Below are 19033 nucleotides of genomic sequence, written 5' to 3'. Positions count from 1 at the left end.
AACAATAAGAACTGTCAGACAAATGCCATAATCATTCAGAGGTTAGGTTCAAAGGTTTTAACCTCTGGAACTTGTCCGACGCATGCATTAGTTTTTGGCGGAACCACAGATTAATCTGTGACGAAACTGACATCTAAAATGCAAACTGAACATTTTTTTACTCTGTTTATTTCTTTTCAACATACAACCCACTAATTCCCAGTGTTTTCCATTGGGGAAACCGAAGCAGATTTAGTATATTTCTATCCTTAATTGATGTATTGAGAAATAGAGTACAGACAAAAACTCTATATGCACTGATTGGAAAACGCTAAAAAAAATCCATGGTTTTTTAGCATTTTCAAAATTTAAAGCGATTTTGTATTTCAATTTAGTTTCCATTTTTCAAATACTATTGGTCTCAGACGGAAATTTCGTTTTCATGTATTGATAAAAGTCTCGTATCCTAGAAAGCCGCGCTTTCTGCGCCATCTTGTTATAACGTCATTTCTATTTAAGGAATTTGCTGTGTACGTTGGGAATGTGCTTGGATTTTATATCATTTTAGAACATTGCAAAATATTGCAGATATCACTATTACCACGATTTTTTCTGTAATATTGGGTAAGTTAAGCTTCATTCAACTATGAGGTATTACTATTAAACCATTATTATTGGTAGTTATTATTTTCAGGCCAAGGTCAAGATTCACAGGGCTGAGGAGATACATTTTGTTCCCAAATGTGAAATAAAATAAATTTAACATATCAATAGAATAAAAATCTGAACAATAATACAAGGTAAGATATAGACTGCCAACATTGAGGCAGTTATAATTTTTTCGATTTTATTGAGCTAGTATCTCCATTACTTGTTCTATTAAACCTGAAATGAAATATTTCAAAAACTAAAAATCATATGTATGAGGCAGTGGGGCTATTGAACCAAGAAGCTGTGCTTTCATTGATTCCAAAAGATGTATTCAAGTTGGTCCTTTCCTCAATATTATGAAATGATTGTATTTGAAAGAATCACCTTTTTTTGTAGATGGACGTCGATAAGCTTTCTGATGCAGAATTGCGTACAAAACTCTTGGAGTTTGGATTTCCAGTTATGCCTATAACTGGGACAACAAGAAAGGTTATGGCAAAAAAGCTGAAAATGCTTCTTGAAAATAAGAATAAAATCGGCTCAGAAGGAACCAGAAGGTTTGTAAATTATTTTTATATGGAATAAGCTGAGGAATTTATAGTAATCTCAAATTTTAGTTTATAGACATAGACAAATATCATACCGACTATTGTTCAATATTCGTTTCAAGTACTACTGCAAGTTTTTGAATAATTATTATCAATTTTGCACATTCTTGTTGTCTGAAGTCAAAGATATGATCACTTATTAGTTGAAAAATCGATTATTTCAGGAACTGGTAATAATATCTTGTAAAATGACACTTTTTTTATTTCCTAAAAATTGTATCTTTTACTAGATCATATTTGTTTACAAAACTTTATAATGTTTTTGCAAGGGACTTTTTCTTTGGTCCTATTGTCAGTGTTATAAAATTAAACTGTAAATGACTGGGATGTGGTCAAATTTATATATCTATCGAAAAGGTAAATAGGTAGTTCTTTATTGAGTTAAGATATCCCAATATATAAATGTTCAAAATGTACAATAGTAAACTACAATCACTCCTAATAACATTTTTTTAAATAAACTTGAATCTGTTCTGTTCAAAAACTTTTTTTCCGTTAATCAGCTGCCGCCCCCATACGAACGACAACTCTCAGAACTTAAGAAACTTGTGCGAGCTAAAGACTAACGAGGTCTTACCTTTCAACGTGTGATTCCTAACACGGAATACACAAAACAATCTAAAAACATTTCAATGTGACACAAAAACCCTTGAGTGGTAGTTCTTGATATATAAATTGTTACCATATCTTTATTCAGTATTTTGTAGATATAAATTATTGTACGATTGTATAGCTGTTTGGAAAGTGATAACTGAGTCCTTCATGAAGTAGATGGAAGTTGAGCGATTCATTTGTAAAATTATTCTCATACCTCGATTTTGTAGATCATTCATTTCATATGTAGTGAATCAAAATAATACTTACTGATGAGGAATACTCAAAATACTGCTGAATAATTGTCTTATATAGTTATTCGAGATTCGGTTAAATTTTGTGATTTTCTCAAAAAACAGGAATTTATTTGTAAATATCATAGCTTTGGTTGTGGACACATTTGGTTTCAGTTTATTAATTTGGAGATACTTATTGACACACATCAAACTTATATTAATTTTTTGAATAGCTATTTCTAAATTTACATCGCTGCATTCTAACATAGTATCATAGGTAAAAAGGTTGATGAACTCACACTTGATTACATCAGTATCATTCAAATACAAAAAATACGGAGATATCCTATGACATTCCTGAATCAATACTAATATCTGATGATGTAAACCGTTTATAATGTTTTGTTTTCGATTATATAGTTATTATTCATCCATCTACTTCGTCTCCAACACCTTATCAAGATAATTTCGTTGGTAAAAATTTTCTGTCAGTCGCTTCAAAAGCTCGTTTAAGATCCAAGAATACACATACAATATATTTATGGTGATCTAGCTCATTAACTGGAATGAAAATTCACATGAATATTTAGGTCTAAATCCTGGTGGATTATTCATCACTATATGATTTTTCAAAACATGATTCATCAATTGTTCATATACAGTTAAGTCAAGTAGTTTTTCTAATAGAGGCATTATTTTACTTGGTTGAAATTCACTTGGTTCAGTTGTGTTTGTACCTTTTTGGATTTGTATAATAATACTTGCTTTTAGGGCTTCAGATTTCAGATCAGGAATGCCACCTTCTTTTTTGTCATTCAATTAAATTACACTTTATTGTCTCTAGAATGTATTTCTTATTGAGAAAGAATTGCAGAAAATATAAATAAAAAATACAAGAAGGTTTTTAATACATACAGGTAAAATGAATACATGTAAAAGCAATAGAAAAAAATGTAACCATCTTAAAAACGCCAACAAAATATTGAAATACAGCAAATAAACTTTCATAACTATTACAGTTAGTTGAACTTGTGCAATTGATGATTTGTTTATTTTATGGAAATTCATGATCACTTTAATAAAATTAATGAGAACACTTTTGTCAAAACTAGTGGAAATTAGACAAAAGTGATTTTATTCATTTCATTGAAATTGGTTGAACTTAATTAAGATTATCATAGAATTAGGTTAGGCAATTTTAAAGATAGGCTCTCGCAACAAGAATTTTTTACCTTATTTCTAAACCTTTTTTCATTCTGTATTCGACTTGAGTTAATGGGAGGATAATTAAATAACTTCTCACTTTTGAAGATGATCGAATTTTGTATAAGTGTAGTGTAAATGTTGAAGTAGTATCAATTTGAATTTTATACATTTTATGGATAAAACACACTGTTTCCAAAATTAAAAGACCTATAACTGCCATCCATAAATATCTGCTGGCCTTTTTTTGTAAGGACGATACCATATTGAAAAGATATTGCTTACAATTTCACCAGAAGCAAACTTCATAAAGTAAATGGGAATCAATTTTAGCAAAGTAAACAGAATGTGCCTTCCGCAAATGTAGATTGTGTAGTATTTCATTTTAAAGAAGGTTTGATTGAGAAGTTGTGGTTAAAGTGTGGGAATAAACAAAACATGTACGTTGTTTTAGGGCAAAGCTAAGTAAAATTTCTTGATGGATACTTTTTTAGTTATACTACTAAAAAATAATAAAAATAAAAAAGTGAATCATCGATATCACTTAGAACATGTTTCCATAAGTTTTTCATTATGTGAAAATACATGAAATGGGTGAGTGAAGGTCTTCAGCATAGTGAAAAGAAGCTGTCTCTTATGAGTTTTTATTACCAGAACTGAGTCCACTAAATTGTAGATTTTTTAACATTATCGGAATGTTGACTGATGAGCCAAGTTTTGACTTAATATTTGTGATCAACAGATAAAAATAGGCATCTTATAAAAGTTTTTTTAACCAGCATGAACCGTTAAAATGAATATTTTGTTTTAGGGTAGTTTATACACAGTTCTACCAAAAAAAAAAAATTAATTTTCATTACGGTAACATTAGAAGTGTGGTGTGTGAATGCTCCCATGGTTATTAATCGAGACACTGTGCTCAAAGATTTAAATTGATTTATGAACCAACCAGAAAATGAAAAAATATATTTTTTCTTAACAAAATATCAAACTGACTAAGAAAAGTGAGAAGTTTATCTTATTTAGTGAGGTAACAAATTTGTATGAAATTTTCTTGGAGAAGTAGCTTTATAATTCAAATATATGAAATTGCATGTTATTGTAGATAATCACGTGACTCACATAAATCTCCTGAAGACGCTTAGTAATAATTTTGTATTCAAGTAACATTTTATGGTGAGATTTTCACTGAATACTTCACAAAAACCGCAACACATGTTTCACTTCACAATAACTTCCTCAAGTGTGTTCAAACTAAAGAGTTACTTGAATATTCTTATATTTTTTCAAGAATGCCATTCATTGTATCAAAGTAGTTGTTGTGACACAAAAATACAAGTCTCTCAAAGATGTGTGAGGGCTGCTCTTAGGTTAGGGTGAGTTCAACCCTTCAGTGCAAACTGCATTTCATTTCATTCTTGTCTCAAGAAAATTTACAATTTATGGACACGTCCAAACCTTAACCCAAATACTATAGATGTAAAATGTATGAAATATATAAAATGTAAATGTATAAAATATATGGCGTATGATGTATAAAGCAAAGGTTTTATTGTGACTCACATCAATTCAAATGCCTCTAAATGAGTCCAGCTTCTTGAAGAATTGGATTCGTTTTTTGGTGAATGAATTTTCAAGTTCTATGGCGAGAGTGAGACTCTCCCAAAAATTGTTAACCTGATTTACATCAGTCAGGCTATTTCATCATTTTCCAAACAGATGATGATTCAGATGCTAGTGACCTTAAGCAATGCTTTGAAATGGGGTCAATTTTGTATGGCAAAACCTAAAGCCATGTCTATGACAGGTTCTGGTCTGATGAAATTACTTCCGTTATAAGGAAGTTGATAGCTTATTATTTTTCAGGCCGGGAGGCCAGAAATTCAGAACAGTGAAAATTTATTCTCTTACTATTAAAAAGAGTTTTTTTTTGGAACTTCAACACCATTTTGGACAGTGCCCGATGAGTGCCAAGTATTTCCACAACTGCTTGACTATGCAAGATCATTTTTATTGATTTTTGTATGAGGTTGGTTTCCGCCGTTCTCACTACACATAAATCAATGGCCTAGGTTTCCGCCTGAACAACTGTCTCATTGGACCCTGTTCAGATTGATAACTCTGCCCTTTGTCTACTTCTCTCTTTGATGTGGATAGGAGGTTGCTTGTAGGAGAACTGAAAGTTGAGAAACTGGGGGATCAACCTTATTCTCCACATTTTTCTTTTCATTCACCAAAAATTGAAATGTTTTGTTTTTAGGTCTATGGGTCGATACTCTAGTGAGGAAGATAGTGACTCGGAGCTAAAAGTATCAAAGAAGAAGGAAAATAGAAGGATCACCATGGCAGCTCCAATAATGCAGCCTCCTTCAGTTGGTGTTAAAGTTAGGAAAAGTACGCGTTTCAATGAGTCTCCAGAACCTGAGAATAATGTTGGAATCCAGGTTAAGTATATTGAAAATTGGGCAATCAACAAATAATTCCAAGTATTTTTAGTTGTCTAGAAGTCCTGTCAAACATGAATCAAGAACGACAACTACAACTACAACCAAGACACAGAAAATCATTAAATCTGCCCAAGATGAATTTGATACAGGGTCGGAATCTGAATCTGATATCGTCAACAATTATAAGTTGATAAAGGGAACATCTAATTTTAGCAAAAATTTACCAGTAACATCTCCCAACTCATCATCAGTTAGATACTCGCCTCCTAAATCAACAGATACTTCCTACAGTTCTACAAGGAATGTTTCATTCAATATTAATGCGTCGCCTAGTCGAGTATCAACATATAATTCACCATCTTTGGCTTCAGAATATGCTTCTGATAAATTGAATGAAATCAGATCCAGGTTGAGTCTGAATACGCCATGTAAGTGGTGCAATTTTTAGTTGAAAATATTTTTGATGTGGCAATGTTTTTCAGCTTATGAAAGTCCAGTGTATTCATCAAGTTTACCCTCAAAAGAAGAGACTCCATTTCTCAGCAATTTCACTAAGAGATTGTCTGCATTGTCCAGCCAGAAGAATGATCAGGACTATAAGAAAGATATCAAGGAACATGACACTAATGGTTCATCTACCTTTGTCAGAGGTCAATTAAGCAGGTGAAATATAGTTTTGAATGTAGATCTAAAAATGTTGGTATATAATGTTCCTTTAAAATATAAAAACAGCATAGTTTTTATGAATTGTATGAATCAGAAAGCTGCTGAAATGTGTGAGTTGAGAAAAATATGTTGATTTGTAATGTAAACCAGCCCTATGACTATTTCTTTGGCAATCTTACACAAATTTTCGAATTATGAATACAGTGACCCATTTCTTATGAAAATTAATAACACTATCCATGATAATATACAAGTTTCACACTAAATTTTATTTAAGAAGCCAATCTTATTTAAAATTTTGGATTCCTAGCATATCTAGATATTAAATATCGATCTTTGACTACATAATATAACATTTGTAGTATGCCAAATTGTTTCAGAAAAGTCTTTCAAACTTTATTTGAAATTTTGAAGATTTCCAATAATTTGATGATTCAACAATTACATTTTTTTGATTGGAACACATACTTATTCAGTACGACCCTAATGAGTTTTCCATTTGACTCCTATTAGGATTAAAGATGATTTAACTATATTGTTTATTGTTAAATTTTGTGTTTAGTTTCAGGGCAGCCAGAGGAAGAGACACTACTTACGATTACAAAGTTAACCAGAATAATTTCTTGAAGAATAACTTCGTGTCATTTGCTGTATTGGCTGGTGCGGCTCTGTTTTTTGTAGTTCTGGCAATTTTGTACATGGGAATGAGATCTGATACTTCTGTTATTTCTCCGGGTAAGACTCACCGCTATGTAAAGCCTTGAACGTCTTTTTTTTATGAGGGTGATAAGGTCTAATAATTGTTTTAATGGTCATTCTTGCACTCTTAAGTCAAATCCAGTGAATTATGATCTGTTTATTTTTCCCAAGTCAATTGAATTTTAATTTTGAATTTTAATAAAAATATAGCGGTATGTGGATTTTCATGTGTTGTTTTCTAGCATTTTATTTTGTACAATTTTTAATAAACAATAAATATTTTGCTGCCTCACCATTGTTTTTTTTTTTTTTAATTCCCCTAACCTTATATTTTCTTTCATCACAAGCCAAAATATTTATTGGGTATTAAATATTGATGGCAGGATGAATGCTGAGACTGCCGAAGTGTTACTATATAGCATCACTCTCATTGTGAATAAGATTATCTTTCATGTCATGAATACATGACATTTTAATTATAATTCCAACATGACAATGTTCAATGAGTTGCTAATATTTCAGTTCTGAAGAGTTTGGAATAAATATTTACAGACACGAACTGGAACCCTCTAGAAACGGCTACTTTTATATAAATATTGAATTACACGAAAGAAAAATAATTTATATGAACACTGAATTATACAAAAAAAACTTTCCTCTACCCAGTTTGTATTTCAAACATTCTTTATGGAATTAAATCTGATATCATTCACAGGATTCCTAAACAATATACTAAATGAAAGTAAAAATTTCATTTACATAGAACACTGTCATCCTCACTGGTTTACATCCGATATTTCGCCGTAAGACACTTGCCTTAGGGCTCTTCAGTACCAATCTGATTAACATGCCTTTCTACATGTGAAAATGTGTGTTTCAAGGAATGTGTTTCAGGAATGGAATGGAATAACTCAAAGCTACCATTTCCAATATATACTGAAAATAATTTCATTTCGATGTGAATAATAATATGTATCTATGAGTTTCGAAGGTCTTGGTTGTCATACATTGTTTCAGTGACGGCTCATGCATTGGAGAACAGGGGAGGCTTAAGTCACATAGATTATATATACACAGAAAAGCCCGCCGGAGCCGCGAAAATTTTTATGTTGTTGCACGCTTTGCTTAATACTAAAGTTAGGGCATGGGCTTGACAAAGCGTGAAAAGTGCATGAGGAGCTATAGACTTTATTTTAGTTTGTAAACCATTTAAATGGCCGGCCATGACAGCAGCCCCATCATAGGTTTGCGCAATGAACTTTTGCCTAAAATTATAGGTGTCACACGTACGAATTGAAAAATTAAACAAATCGTCAGCTGTGCGCCCAGATGAAACATCATGAAAACCCATAAAACGTTCTACCACATTACCATCTTTGACATATCTAAAAACGATTGAAAGTTGTGATGTACAGGTAATATCGGTAGTTTCATCAATTTCCCATGCAAAAAAAGAAACACTTTGAATCTCCTTGCTTATATTTTCCTTAATAATGTATGCCGCACTGTCTATAATAAGCTCATTTTGGATGTTTTTTGAGGTGCCCGAAAAAACGCTACCTTTAAAAAAGTGCCAAATTGTGAATTATATTTGCCCCATAACGCGAGGTAAATTTTTTAAATCGGAGTATCCTATTTTAGACCACGTTTGGTATTCGGTTTGTACGGAAAATAAAATACAGGGCCAACATAAAAGTTTTTCTCGTTTAATGGAGCCGGTTAACCAATCGCATTTATCGTACCAACTAATATTAAATCCACGATTTTGTCGATTATCTGACGTTTTAATTGAAATCAAATTTGGTTGAGACCTTTCCAGAGTTTTAATAATGTTAAATTTATTATCATAAGATAAAGACTTAAAATTATTTGTCAGCAACCAATCGACTATATCGTCAGATGTTTTACTTTTGTCCAACTTATCCATAATAAACGGAAAAAAAACTTACCGAAAAGTGAAAACCTGAAAACACCTTGAAATTGAAAGAAAACACATTAAAAATATTACCAAAAAGCACTGCTATAATAAAATACTGCCTGTTTTATACACAAATAACAAATATTATCAAGAAACACTAAAATGATTTACCGGAATATTTTTTAGTCCCGGTCCGTCACGGTATCCCGTCCGAATAATTAAATAAAAAACAAACGCATTCGTACACTAACGGAGACCAACTGAAGGCAAGCCTCCTCTGACGCTATAATTTCTGCAACTGAAATTACAAATCGGGACGTATGTCGCTGGTTGGATCGGTCTCTTGGAGCCTGTGTTTTTTAAAGTGGTCGGAGGCTTGGCTTCCTTGCAACGTATGGCATTTATTATTTCAGGTTGATAGTTGATTCATTCATGGGCGATGCGTTTGAGTTTTGTTGATGCAGGATACAGTGTGGTAGGTACTATGTAGTGAGTGATAGTGTTTTTTCGGGCATATTATGTATTTATATTAAAAATTAATGGTAAAGTAATGATACCCAATCATTTTTAGAAAAAAATAATCATAATTATTTGTCAATATCTTTTAATTTATTGCAATAAATAGCCTCAAATTTTATGGGGAGGCGAAGCCTCCCTTGCCTCCTCCTACGAGCCGCCGCTGCATTGTTTGAAAAATAAAATGTTATACAGGATCAATATTACCTACCTACAAGCAAGGGCAGATTTATAGAGGGGGTAACTACCTCCCTCCGACATCAGCAATCAATACATTTATACCAATGCCAATTTATTTAGTTCTTAACGAAGCTACAGCTTCCGTACATGTCACAAAATGAGTGGGTATTGTAATATATGAGCACACACACACACATTTCCATATATAGATTATTTTCCCCAAAAATTCAGAAATTACCCTTCCCGAAATTTAGATCTAAATCTGAAAGTATAGTTGATGAGATATTAATTATAGAAGGTAAAGATGTTACAGATGTACATATGTTATTGATGCATAATGGCAAATGATGATTTCAACATTGGAGCAAGTGCTCCCTTCCCATAAGACTTTGATTTTAATTATATTGAATGAACAGCTGAACTCATTCATTCATTATGTGAATAATATGGCGAGGCGAGACCTCGTTAATCCATAGCTCGCTCGACTTTTGAGGGTTGTAGTTCAAGGGGGCGACAGCTGGTTAACGAAAACACTGATTTTACCAGCTTTTTTCCATACAAGAGACAAAACACAATGTCGGTATTGAACAGTAAAAACTAAATAAAATATATAAAACTAAGTGTTGATGTGAAACACGGAATAAAAAGTTGTGGCAAAGTCATGACAAAATACTCATCAGTTGAAATGTTCGGTAAATATCAAAATTTATAATAGTCATATTCTATTCTAGGTTCTCATGAAATAGTATACTATCTCACCAGAGTGGCGACATCCATTAGTCTATTTCTCGAACTGAATATTAATGTTAATCACCAATAGCAGTTCAGGGGCATTGATTACTGTTGATTAAATTAATAGTAAAATATAATTTTCAAGTACAAGTTCCGTTTACTCAATGTATATAATATAGAAGCTTGTCACGAGGTTCTATTTTATAAAAAACATTTTTTTGTAGAATTGATTATTTAGGTCAATATCAAGATTGTATTCTTATTTCTACAATGATAAATCTCGATAAGCTTTTATATTACATAAATTATGTATTTTAATAACTAGAGGGATTGGATTTCATTTGAAGTTCATTTTTTTATAGCTGGTATATGAAAGCTTGTACTTGAAATTTTTTTTTATTATTTTTTATTTTTTAGTTATCACTGAACATGTTCCTTAGTTTTGCATCACTGAACTATCCATAGCCTTTATCGAGTTATAATTCTTTGAAATTGAAATGTTGGCCATCTTTTTCCATTTTTAATTTTTCCCCTTGAACTCTACAATTTGATATTCATATCATTGGGTGCATAAAGTTTCTATATTCTTGTCAGCAAATTCTTTCGTGTCGTGTTGTTTGTGTTCTTTTCATCAAAGCCTTCTATTTGATATCCACATTATGGGAGTACATGAAGAAGTAGTACGTCATCTTTGCTAATTTGCCATGTTGGATGAAGGAAAAAACTTCTAGATCATTATGTTTAAAAAAAATTGTTGCAAATAGTTTAACAGCTATACCTTTAGAAAGTACTATTTGAATATGTCCAATTCCTATTGAACAACGCCAGAACAAAAATGCTGTCTCTCGACGCGTGTTTTGCTAGCCAAGTTAGCATCATCATGAGATAAAAAACGGCATGTTAGCATCATCTCTTCTCGACGCTAAGCGCGCGTCTAGAGGGGGCATTTAAAGGCTCCACTAGTTTCAAAATATGTAAAGGGTATCAACTTTAATTCAGATTACTTCATTGCTCAATTGCACTTTGTTTCTCATTTTTTGTTATTTATTTTCAGATTATGTAATTCCTTATTGCATTCCCAATGACACCAATTTCAAAAAAGGTGTCAACTGCATTTTTGAAAGTGACGTCACCACAGCTCTTGAATTGTTGATTGCATTGAAACCAGAATTACAGAAGAGAGCGATTGCTAATAAATGTTTTGACAAAACTCTGAAACCACATATGACTTCTTCTGAAATAGTGAATTTTTGTGTATCAAATTATGCTATACAGGTGAACAACGATTTTTTCTGAAAAATTTCTTGTTTTTTCTAAGCTTTGATTTAATTTTTTAGGATCCTATGCAAATCAGGTCTGATCTGCATAATTTGGAGATTTTGATATTTAACAATCCTGATTGGGGCATAAGAATTGCACAGACTGAAAATAACAATGGTTTGATTAGTGAAGCTGACATAGCTAAAGATATGGTGAGTTATTGAAGAAGGAAATTTGTTTTAAACAAATTTAAATAAATGTTACATATACTTTTTCTTACAGGAACAGGTGATATTTCATGAAAATGATAAAATCACAAGTCTGGTTATTCCTTATCCCGATTTACCATGGAAATGTACTTTCTACAAAACTTTCCATCTGGCTCTTAACAGTGTCCTACTTGTTTCATTGATTTTTGCTGCTTTGTACTTGCTCAATTATGTTTATAAATATTATAAGCACTACCAACAGAAACAAAAAGATGAAATTGGTTTCATGGTGGAGAAAATAATCGATATATTACAATCGAGTTGTGGCGAAGAAGGAGGCGATCCATTCCTTGTTATCAACCATGTTAGAGATATGATATTGCCCATAGTTGACAGACAAAGTAAGTAATAAAATGATACTTATAACCGACCGGTTTTTTAATGTTGAAGTACAATCTTCATAAATATCCTTCAACTTGGCGTTGATCTCATCGGTAATTTTCTTGAAAAAAAATTAAATGAGTCATTTCCGTAACAATTCATGAATTGTTCACTTTCAATGACTTAAACATGAACTAAGTAATTATCTGACTAAAAATTGACAAGAAATCATCCCAAGGTTAATATTTGAGAATGACAACTTGGTGTTATTGATGACGCCTTCTCTTGCCTAGGTCGACTACTTATTAAGTCAGCCTTGAAATTGTGTATTTGAAATGAGCCCCTGACAGTAAAGCAGTCTATTTTCAAACTCGTTTCTAGCATTTTGGAATGTTTCTGGGATAATTCTAGCACAAGTTTCGGTAAGTTCCTGTATTGTAAGTTCCCGTATTGCCCGAAGTTGCATAACATAAACTTTAAATTTGATATAATAACCCCAAAGGAAAAAATCGAGAGGAGTCAAATCCGATGATCGAGCAGGGCATTCTAACGGACCACGCCTACCAATCCACATACTTGATATGTCTGATCCAACCACAGTCCTAAAAAATGTGGGGTTGCACCATCTGTTGGAAAACAACTGGATTCTCTAATTTATCGTGATTGTTAGCCACAATTTTTTTAAATCCGTGAGTGAATGGAGTTCTGAAAAATTTCCGAATATAAATAACCAGTCAGATTTTCCTCTAGATATCTGGAACCAACAATATGATTTCCCAATATTTCTGCTCAGACATTTATTTTCCTAGGAGTTTGAGTTTGACTTTCCTCGAAAATATGTGGGTTTATCTCTGACCGATATCGCACATTTCCGTTTTAGAAAAAAGTACTTTCATCACTAAAACAAATACTTTTTATGCAGTTTTAATTTGCAATTTAACAATCAGACACTGACTCACAAATCTGTCTTTTTCTGTCAAGGTAATCTTTATTTAATTCACGTGATATCTTCAGTTTATAGGAGTGAAAGTTATGTCTTCTGACATATTTCTTGACGGTGGTTGTCGGAACATCATTCTCAGGAACAACTACTGTCATGGACTGCAGGGAGTAATTCTCAACAGATGCACCGATTTCTATCTGTTTCTTATCCGAGAACCATTAATATTTTATAGTAAATTCTTTGGTATACTTTTTATACACATGAAGCTCCACCCCCTAGCATACCCTGAAGCTGCTTTATTTTATAATAATTGTTTGCCCGATTTCAAAAGAAGTGTTATTTCAATCTTATTCGCCAATATCGCTGAGGTTCTTGTGCAAATCCCTAAGAAACGTTGCTTTTAAAAATGTTATTATTTCAAGACAATATCAAAAGATAACAGGTATTTTGCTCAGAACACTTGGATCTTCCGGAAATGAATATTTGATTTCGTGACACACTTCCATATAAAATTGAGAAAATATTTTTCAAAACAGAATCTATCATTGCAATATCAAGGAATTAATTTATATACAAATATATGCTTCCCTTTGGAAGAAGAAACATTCTATTCTTGAATCCAAAATATCTATATACGAATTCTAGTGATCAATACAAGTTTGAGTTTTTCAAATAAACATAAATAAAACTTTGTGCGACTTATTTAAAAATAATGATTCTATCGCCATTTTAGAAAAAGAAAAAACTTGGGCGAAAGCAGTTCAGTTTATAAATGAAAATGAATCGAGAGTGAGAACTGAAGTCCAAGAAGTGAAAGGAGAGCCATTTGAAGTTTGGAGATGGATAGGAAGTGCAAATATAAGTATGGGAGGGTAAGTATTTAGTAAATATTTTGAAATATTTAAAAACAATTAGAAAATTAATAGTCCCAATTTTCTAATTGTGTGTTGTACAAGTCTGGTATAAGTATATACATTTTTTTGTACATAATTTAGTTTTATATTTCATATTGATGTTTCTATTTCCTAATTGTTATTCAAAGGCAAGGAAGTATCCCAACATCCCTATAGATAATTTTAAAAATTAACAACCTTAGTGAGCTCCAATAATAATTCAGAAATGTACAGCAACAATGCTAAACAAAGCCTAAAGAGGTTGGTAATTTTTGATTTTATCTATTTTTCAGGGATCGCTCGGATTATGTCTATCGTCATGGAAGGAGAATTGTTGATGCCCAATATTTAATAACTGAAGTTCTGAAATTTCCGCACAACCGTTTCCGATTTTGTAAAAACACTGATGTGGTCATCAAGAATGAAATTCGAGAAGGGCTTCTCTCCATTTTAGTTCTTCATTGTCAAACGTGTAAAAGGGATCACTCTGTGTGCAGTGAAGATCCAAATTCAGAATTGATGAGCGTAAATTTGGCACTTGTTGCTGGAATAGTTAGCTTAGGATTGGGTTTGTATCATTTGAACGAACTGTGCAGCTCTTTACACATCCCTGCTATATCAGGAAATGATTACAGTCAATATCTAGATGAAATTTACGACATTTTCAATGAATCTATTACAGACAGTGAAAAGAGTATTGAGTCATCATTCGAAAAACAAATTCTTCGTTCTTCAACTCCGAAAAAGAGATCAATTGATAACGAATATGACCAAAAGAAGAATCAATTTCTGAAAGAGTTGAAAAAATCTCCCGAGGAAATTGAAATGCTCTCCAACATGACCATAAACCAAAGAGATAGTCCATTGTGGTATCAGGAGAGAAATAAACGTTTAACAGCTTCAAATTTTGGGCGAATATGTAAACTCTTGGATTCAACAGATAGAAAGAAAGTGGTTGAAGAAATATTACATTCGACTTTTCAAGGAAACATTTATACCAGATACGGAAATGACAATGAAATGAATGCGATTAGAGATTTCGAAATATTAGTTGGGCAGAAGGTCATCAGCTGTGGACTGTTTATTCATAAAAACTATCCATTCCTTGCTGCTTCACCCGATGGACTTTTAGGTGACGATTCTATTGTAGAAATCAAGTGTCCCTATAAAGCAAGAAATGTAACTCCTGAGGATGGCATCAGACAGAAACTGATTCTGTTCGCTAATTTTGAAAACAGAAACTTCACTTTAAAGCGGACTGATAAATATTACTATCAAGTGCAGGGCCAACTTTTCGTAACGGGTAGGGACATTTGCTATTTTATTGTCTGGACCCCACATGGAATAGTATATGAGAAGATTTTACGGGATGACGAGCTTTGGAATACAATGTTTCCCAAGTTGGAAGAATTTTATTTCACTCATTTACTGCCTGCCATTTTGAAGGATCAAAATTGACTGTTTTTCATTTCAAGTGCCTCATTGTAAAAATGGAATTGATTGTTTTTGAACTCAAAATGTAACAGAAAAGAAACAGTTATTATTTTTATTTTGAGAATACTAGATACTTATTTCAACTCCTGTTATCCTTTTTGAAGAAAAACTTCAATCCATTTGTTGGATTTTTGATTGTGATAAAACCAAAAGGCATATTTGGTTAGTACGATATTCTACAAAAAAAACTATTTTGTATTTAACATTTTTCATTTCAAACTATTTTTAAATTTTTTAAAAACCAAAATACAAAGTATATAGAAGTGATAGTCTAAATAATTATTTCAATAACTTTATAGGAATTATGTTGACTTTTGAATACCTTACAGTTAGGTAAAACTATTTATTTTTATCTTGTAATACTTTATACATGTATGAACTTTATGTTATATAAATAAATCATTGAAAAATAAGAGATATTGAATAGTTTTTTTTTCAACTAAGAGAATATAAGAATAAAACTGCAGGTTAACCATGATAAGCGAAGAAAACTTCTGTAAACATTTCGTTAAAGATGTGGTGTTTAATTTGAAAAATGGAAAAACACGTTTTTACCATAGTTTTTAATGTGTTGAAAAATATATCAACGATGCTCCCTTGCAAAATTAATGTAGATTGCAGAAAACCTTCCAGAAACTTCAAATTCAGTTGATGGTCTACATTTTCGGATATATGACCAGCATCATAAATCATTTAAAAACTAATCCTTCAGTGATAAAATTTTCATTAGAGTGAAAGAAAAAATTAAAATGAACACTTCTTATGAGAATGTATGAAAAAGAAAAAACTTCAACTCTTCTTGGATGTTACATAGAGTAAAAGTATCATAAAGTGAATTGAGATTGTTGTAGGAGTGTTTTTGTTGAATTTTTCTTGACAACTTCTGTAAAAACTACCTTTCATTTAAAAAATATATGTGAAACTATTTAAAATACTGAACTCGCACTAGATGATCTAACTTTTTTCTGGTGTGGGAAAAGAGTTTTCAATAGATTCATTTTATGCCAGAGGTTCCAATTCTACCTATTATGCTGTGTGAAAGTTGAGATAACCATTCAAGCAGAAGTCAAAATTCCAAAAAATTAATGAATCAAATATTGGCCAGTAATGTGCAAAAAAAATAGAAAACACACAGGACATGTCATAAGAAAAAGGTATTTTTGTGTACATTTTGTATATGTTGAAATTTTTGCACCTATACTTTTAATGAAATGTTAACAGTAAAAAAATGATGTCAATGATATTGAAAATAATCTAGAAAACTTGATAGGTAGACTCGGGACTTGGAAAACGGTTAAATGAAAGAAAGAAAATCAATTCAATTATAAATGAATAGTGAACAGCAATAGTGACAACAGTAATATAAATAAGTATTCAAGATTTTGCATTAGGAAAAGAATGTGAACAAATAATTTCCATATATGTGAACAATATTTCAAAATGGATTTGTGCCTTGGTGATCATTGCAAGTTATTGGAGAGTAAAATAGCTTCTCTTGTCAAAAATGCTAGTTTTTGCAGTGCTGGTGGATATCATTCATAAAACAGAATAAGATGTAGCTAGGTAGTGTATACTTAGAAAAACCGATGTGGTGCAATGTCAACTATCTGTGTAAAAAAACTATAGAGATAAATTTACCTATTTGGAATCACAAACAACGTTAAAATGCTTATAATAGCTTTTTCACTCTTGTATCTAGTAATATGGGATACTTTTTCATTGTTTTGTTACAAACGATGAAAGACGTAAATTCACATAGATTCATAGAGAGTATTAAAAAAAAGAATTTCATTTATTGGAGGAGTATCTCTAAAATAATGTTTGTGGTATATAAATGTATTAATATCGGCTCATAGCAGGTATAGGTTTTTCTGGTAGAGTTCTCTAATTCTTAGTATTTTTGAAATCCACAAGAATAACGGATCAACATTATATGATCTTGATCAAGGTCCTCTTGGTTCACCGGTTCAAGGTAGTATGATGTCATCTGCGAAACTGTGTATTGGGCTGGATGTTCTGTTGAGTAGGTTGTTTACAAAAAGCAGAAGTAATATCTGTATGATGATTCACCCTATGGTATGGTGATCCTTATGGCAAATGAATCGGGAAACTTCATCTGTCACCATACACAAAGAGACCTTTCCCAAAAAAGTTTTACACTAGAAGGTACAATCCTGGTGAAGTCTTTAAATGCATTTAAACCTACTTTCAAAGACTCTGTTCCTCATGTTGAAGCTAACTCTCAAAAATGCGAAAAAAAAAACAGCTGTTGCTGTATTTTTTTAAATTGACAAATATTTTTTCTACTCTGTCCAGCCCCTTCCTACATATATTCTCCTTAGCAAGTTTATATATCAAGCTCCTAACCTATATATTGATGTATGTTTTTTAGGTCTCCAAGAAACAAGAGCTGGCAAGGTCAAGCATTTGAAACCCAAGTTGGATCTGTTAATAGCTTGCCTTGTTCACCCACGCCGTGTCTCAAAATACGCGGAATGGTAGAAGATGGCGATAGAAACATGCACATAATTCGGGAAGCAGTTCTTAGTAAATGTGCTCACCAGTGTCGAATCCTACATTGCGCGGTTGATACAAGTTCAAACTGTGTTTATTTGAAATGTGCTGATCCCAACGATGCTGCTATTGCTTATAGAAATCTCCATGGTTGGTGGTGAGTGTTTAAAATGTTTTAACAGTAATAAAAGTGCATGGTGTCACTTGTTGAATGTATTCATTTGTAATGCTTATAGTTTGAAATAGGGAACAGTACATTCAAATTTTTGTGAATGACCTCAAAGCTAATATTATTTTCTCTTTTCAGGTATGCTGGCCATCTGGTAACTGTCAAGTATTTACGCCTGGAACGTTATATGCAAAGATTTGCTGATTCACCAGTATCTGGTCCACCATTTTTAAAAGCTATAACGCCTGCCACAGATTGGTCTAGTTAAATTATTGAATCTTTATTTTTCATTATTTAAATTTTGTCTCATGTTCGTGAAAGTTTGACTTGAGTAATTGGGTTTAAAGGCAATTAATGTTTCTATTGATCTAGATATATTTGTTTGAATTGTTACACCTGAGAAATTTCTTGGAGTCGATCTCCAGTAAGTAACACTTGCCTTCTGAAATAAAGACGGAAATCTTCGATATTAGACTATTGCATAAGGCTGACTGAGGTTTTTATATGAAACAAGAAACTGTATTATATTTTTTTGATAAGTTTTTATTTAACACATATTAGTAGAATTCAAATGTTAACTTTGTTCTGTTCTGTAAGAATGTTAATTGAGTTTTATTATAACAGTTTTTTGTAATATAGGAAATTTTTAATAACTTGTAAGTTTAAGACATTGATTTGTATTAAAACACATTCATGAATTAAAAAAATGCTCATTTATTTGTACAATCAAATATAACGAAA

General features: G+C 31.9%; 1 protein-coding gene across 4 annotated transcripts; it reads left to right on the top strand.

Moving 5' to 3' along the window:
- Positions 1-231: 231 nt before the first annotated feature.
- MAN1 (LEM domain-containing inner nuclear membrane protein MAN1) lies at positions 232-18999 on the top strand. 4 transcript variants are annotated; one of them, XM_074184171.1, is made up of 13 exons: positions 264-603; positions 674-779; positions 1027-1187; positions 5532-5715; positions 5768-6146; positions 6201-6381; positions 6947-7119; positions 11484-11704; positions 11767-11901; positions 11972-12299; positions 13956-14094; positions 18002-18280; positions 18431-18999. In XM_074184171.1, the coding sequence occupies exons 3-13, from the start codon at positions 1027-1029 to the stop codon at positions 18558-18560; spliced, it is 2310 nt and encodes a 769-aa protein (XP_074040272.1). In that variant the 5' UTR covers positions 264-603; positions 674-779; the 3' UTR covers positions 18561-18999. The 4 variants fall into 4 exon arrangements, with proteins under 4 accessions (XP_074040270.1, XP_074040271.1, XP_074040272.1 ...); XM_074184169.1 differs by lacking the exons at positions 18002-18280; positions 18431-18999 and adding an exon at positions 14409-15673 and having other exon boundaries at positions 232-603; XM_074184170.1 differs by lacking the exons at positions 18002-18280; positions 18431-18999 and adding an exon at positions 14409-15673 and having other exon boundaries at positions 232-603; positions 661-779.
- Positions 19000-19033: the final 34 nt, after the last annotated feature.

This window comes from Leptinotarsa decemlineata, unplaced genomic scaffold, assembly GCF_025532065.1.
Source record: "Leptinotarsa decemlineata unplaced genomic scaffold, Ldec_3_MD MMD2_tig00026354_RagTag_RagTag, whole genome shotgun sequence".
Taxonomy (NCBI): Eukaryota; Metazoa; Arthropoda; class Insecta; order Coleoptera; family Chrysomelidae; genus Leptinotarsa; species Leptinotarsa decemlineata.
This window is presented reverse-complemented; position numbering and strand designations above follow the sequence as displayed.

What these genes read in the sequence shown, in the direction of transcription:
- MAN1 (XM_074184169.1), top strand. Translation starts at nt 1,027, where the DNA reads ATGGACGTCGATAAGCTTTCTGATGCAGAATTGCGTACAAAACTCTTG. An exon ending in TATCAAATTATGCTATACAG is followed by an intron (nt 11,705 to 11,766) that starts GTGAACAACGAT and finishes TTAATTTTTTAG; the next exon opens with GATCCTATGCAAATCAGGTC. An exon ending in GCCCATAGTTGACAGACAAA is followed by an intron (nt 12,300 to 13,955) that starts GTAAGTAATAAA and finishes TCGCCATTTTAG; the next exon opens with AAAAAGAAAAAACTTGGGCG.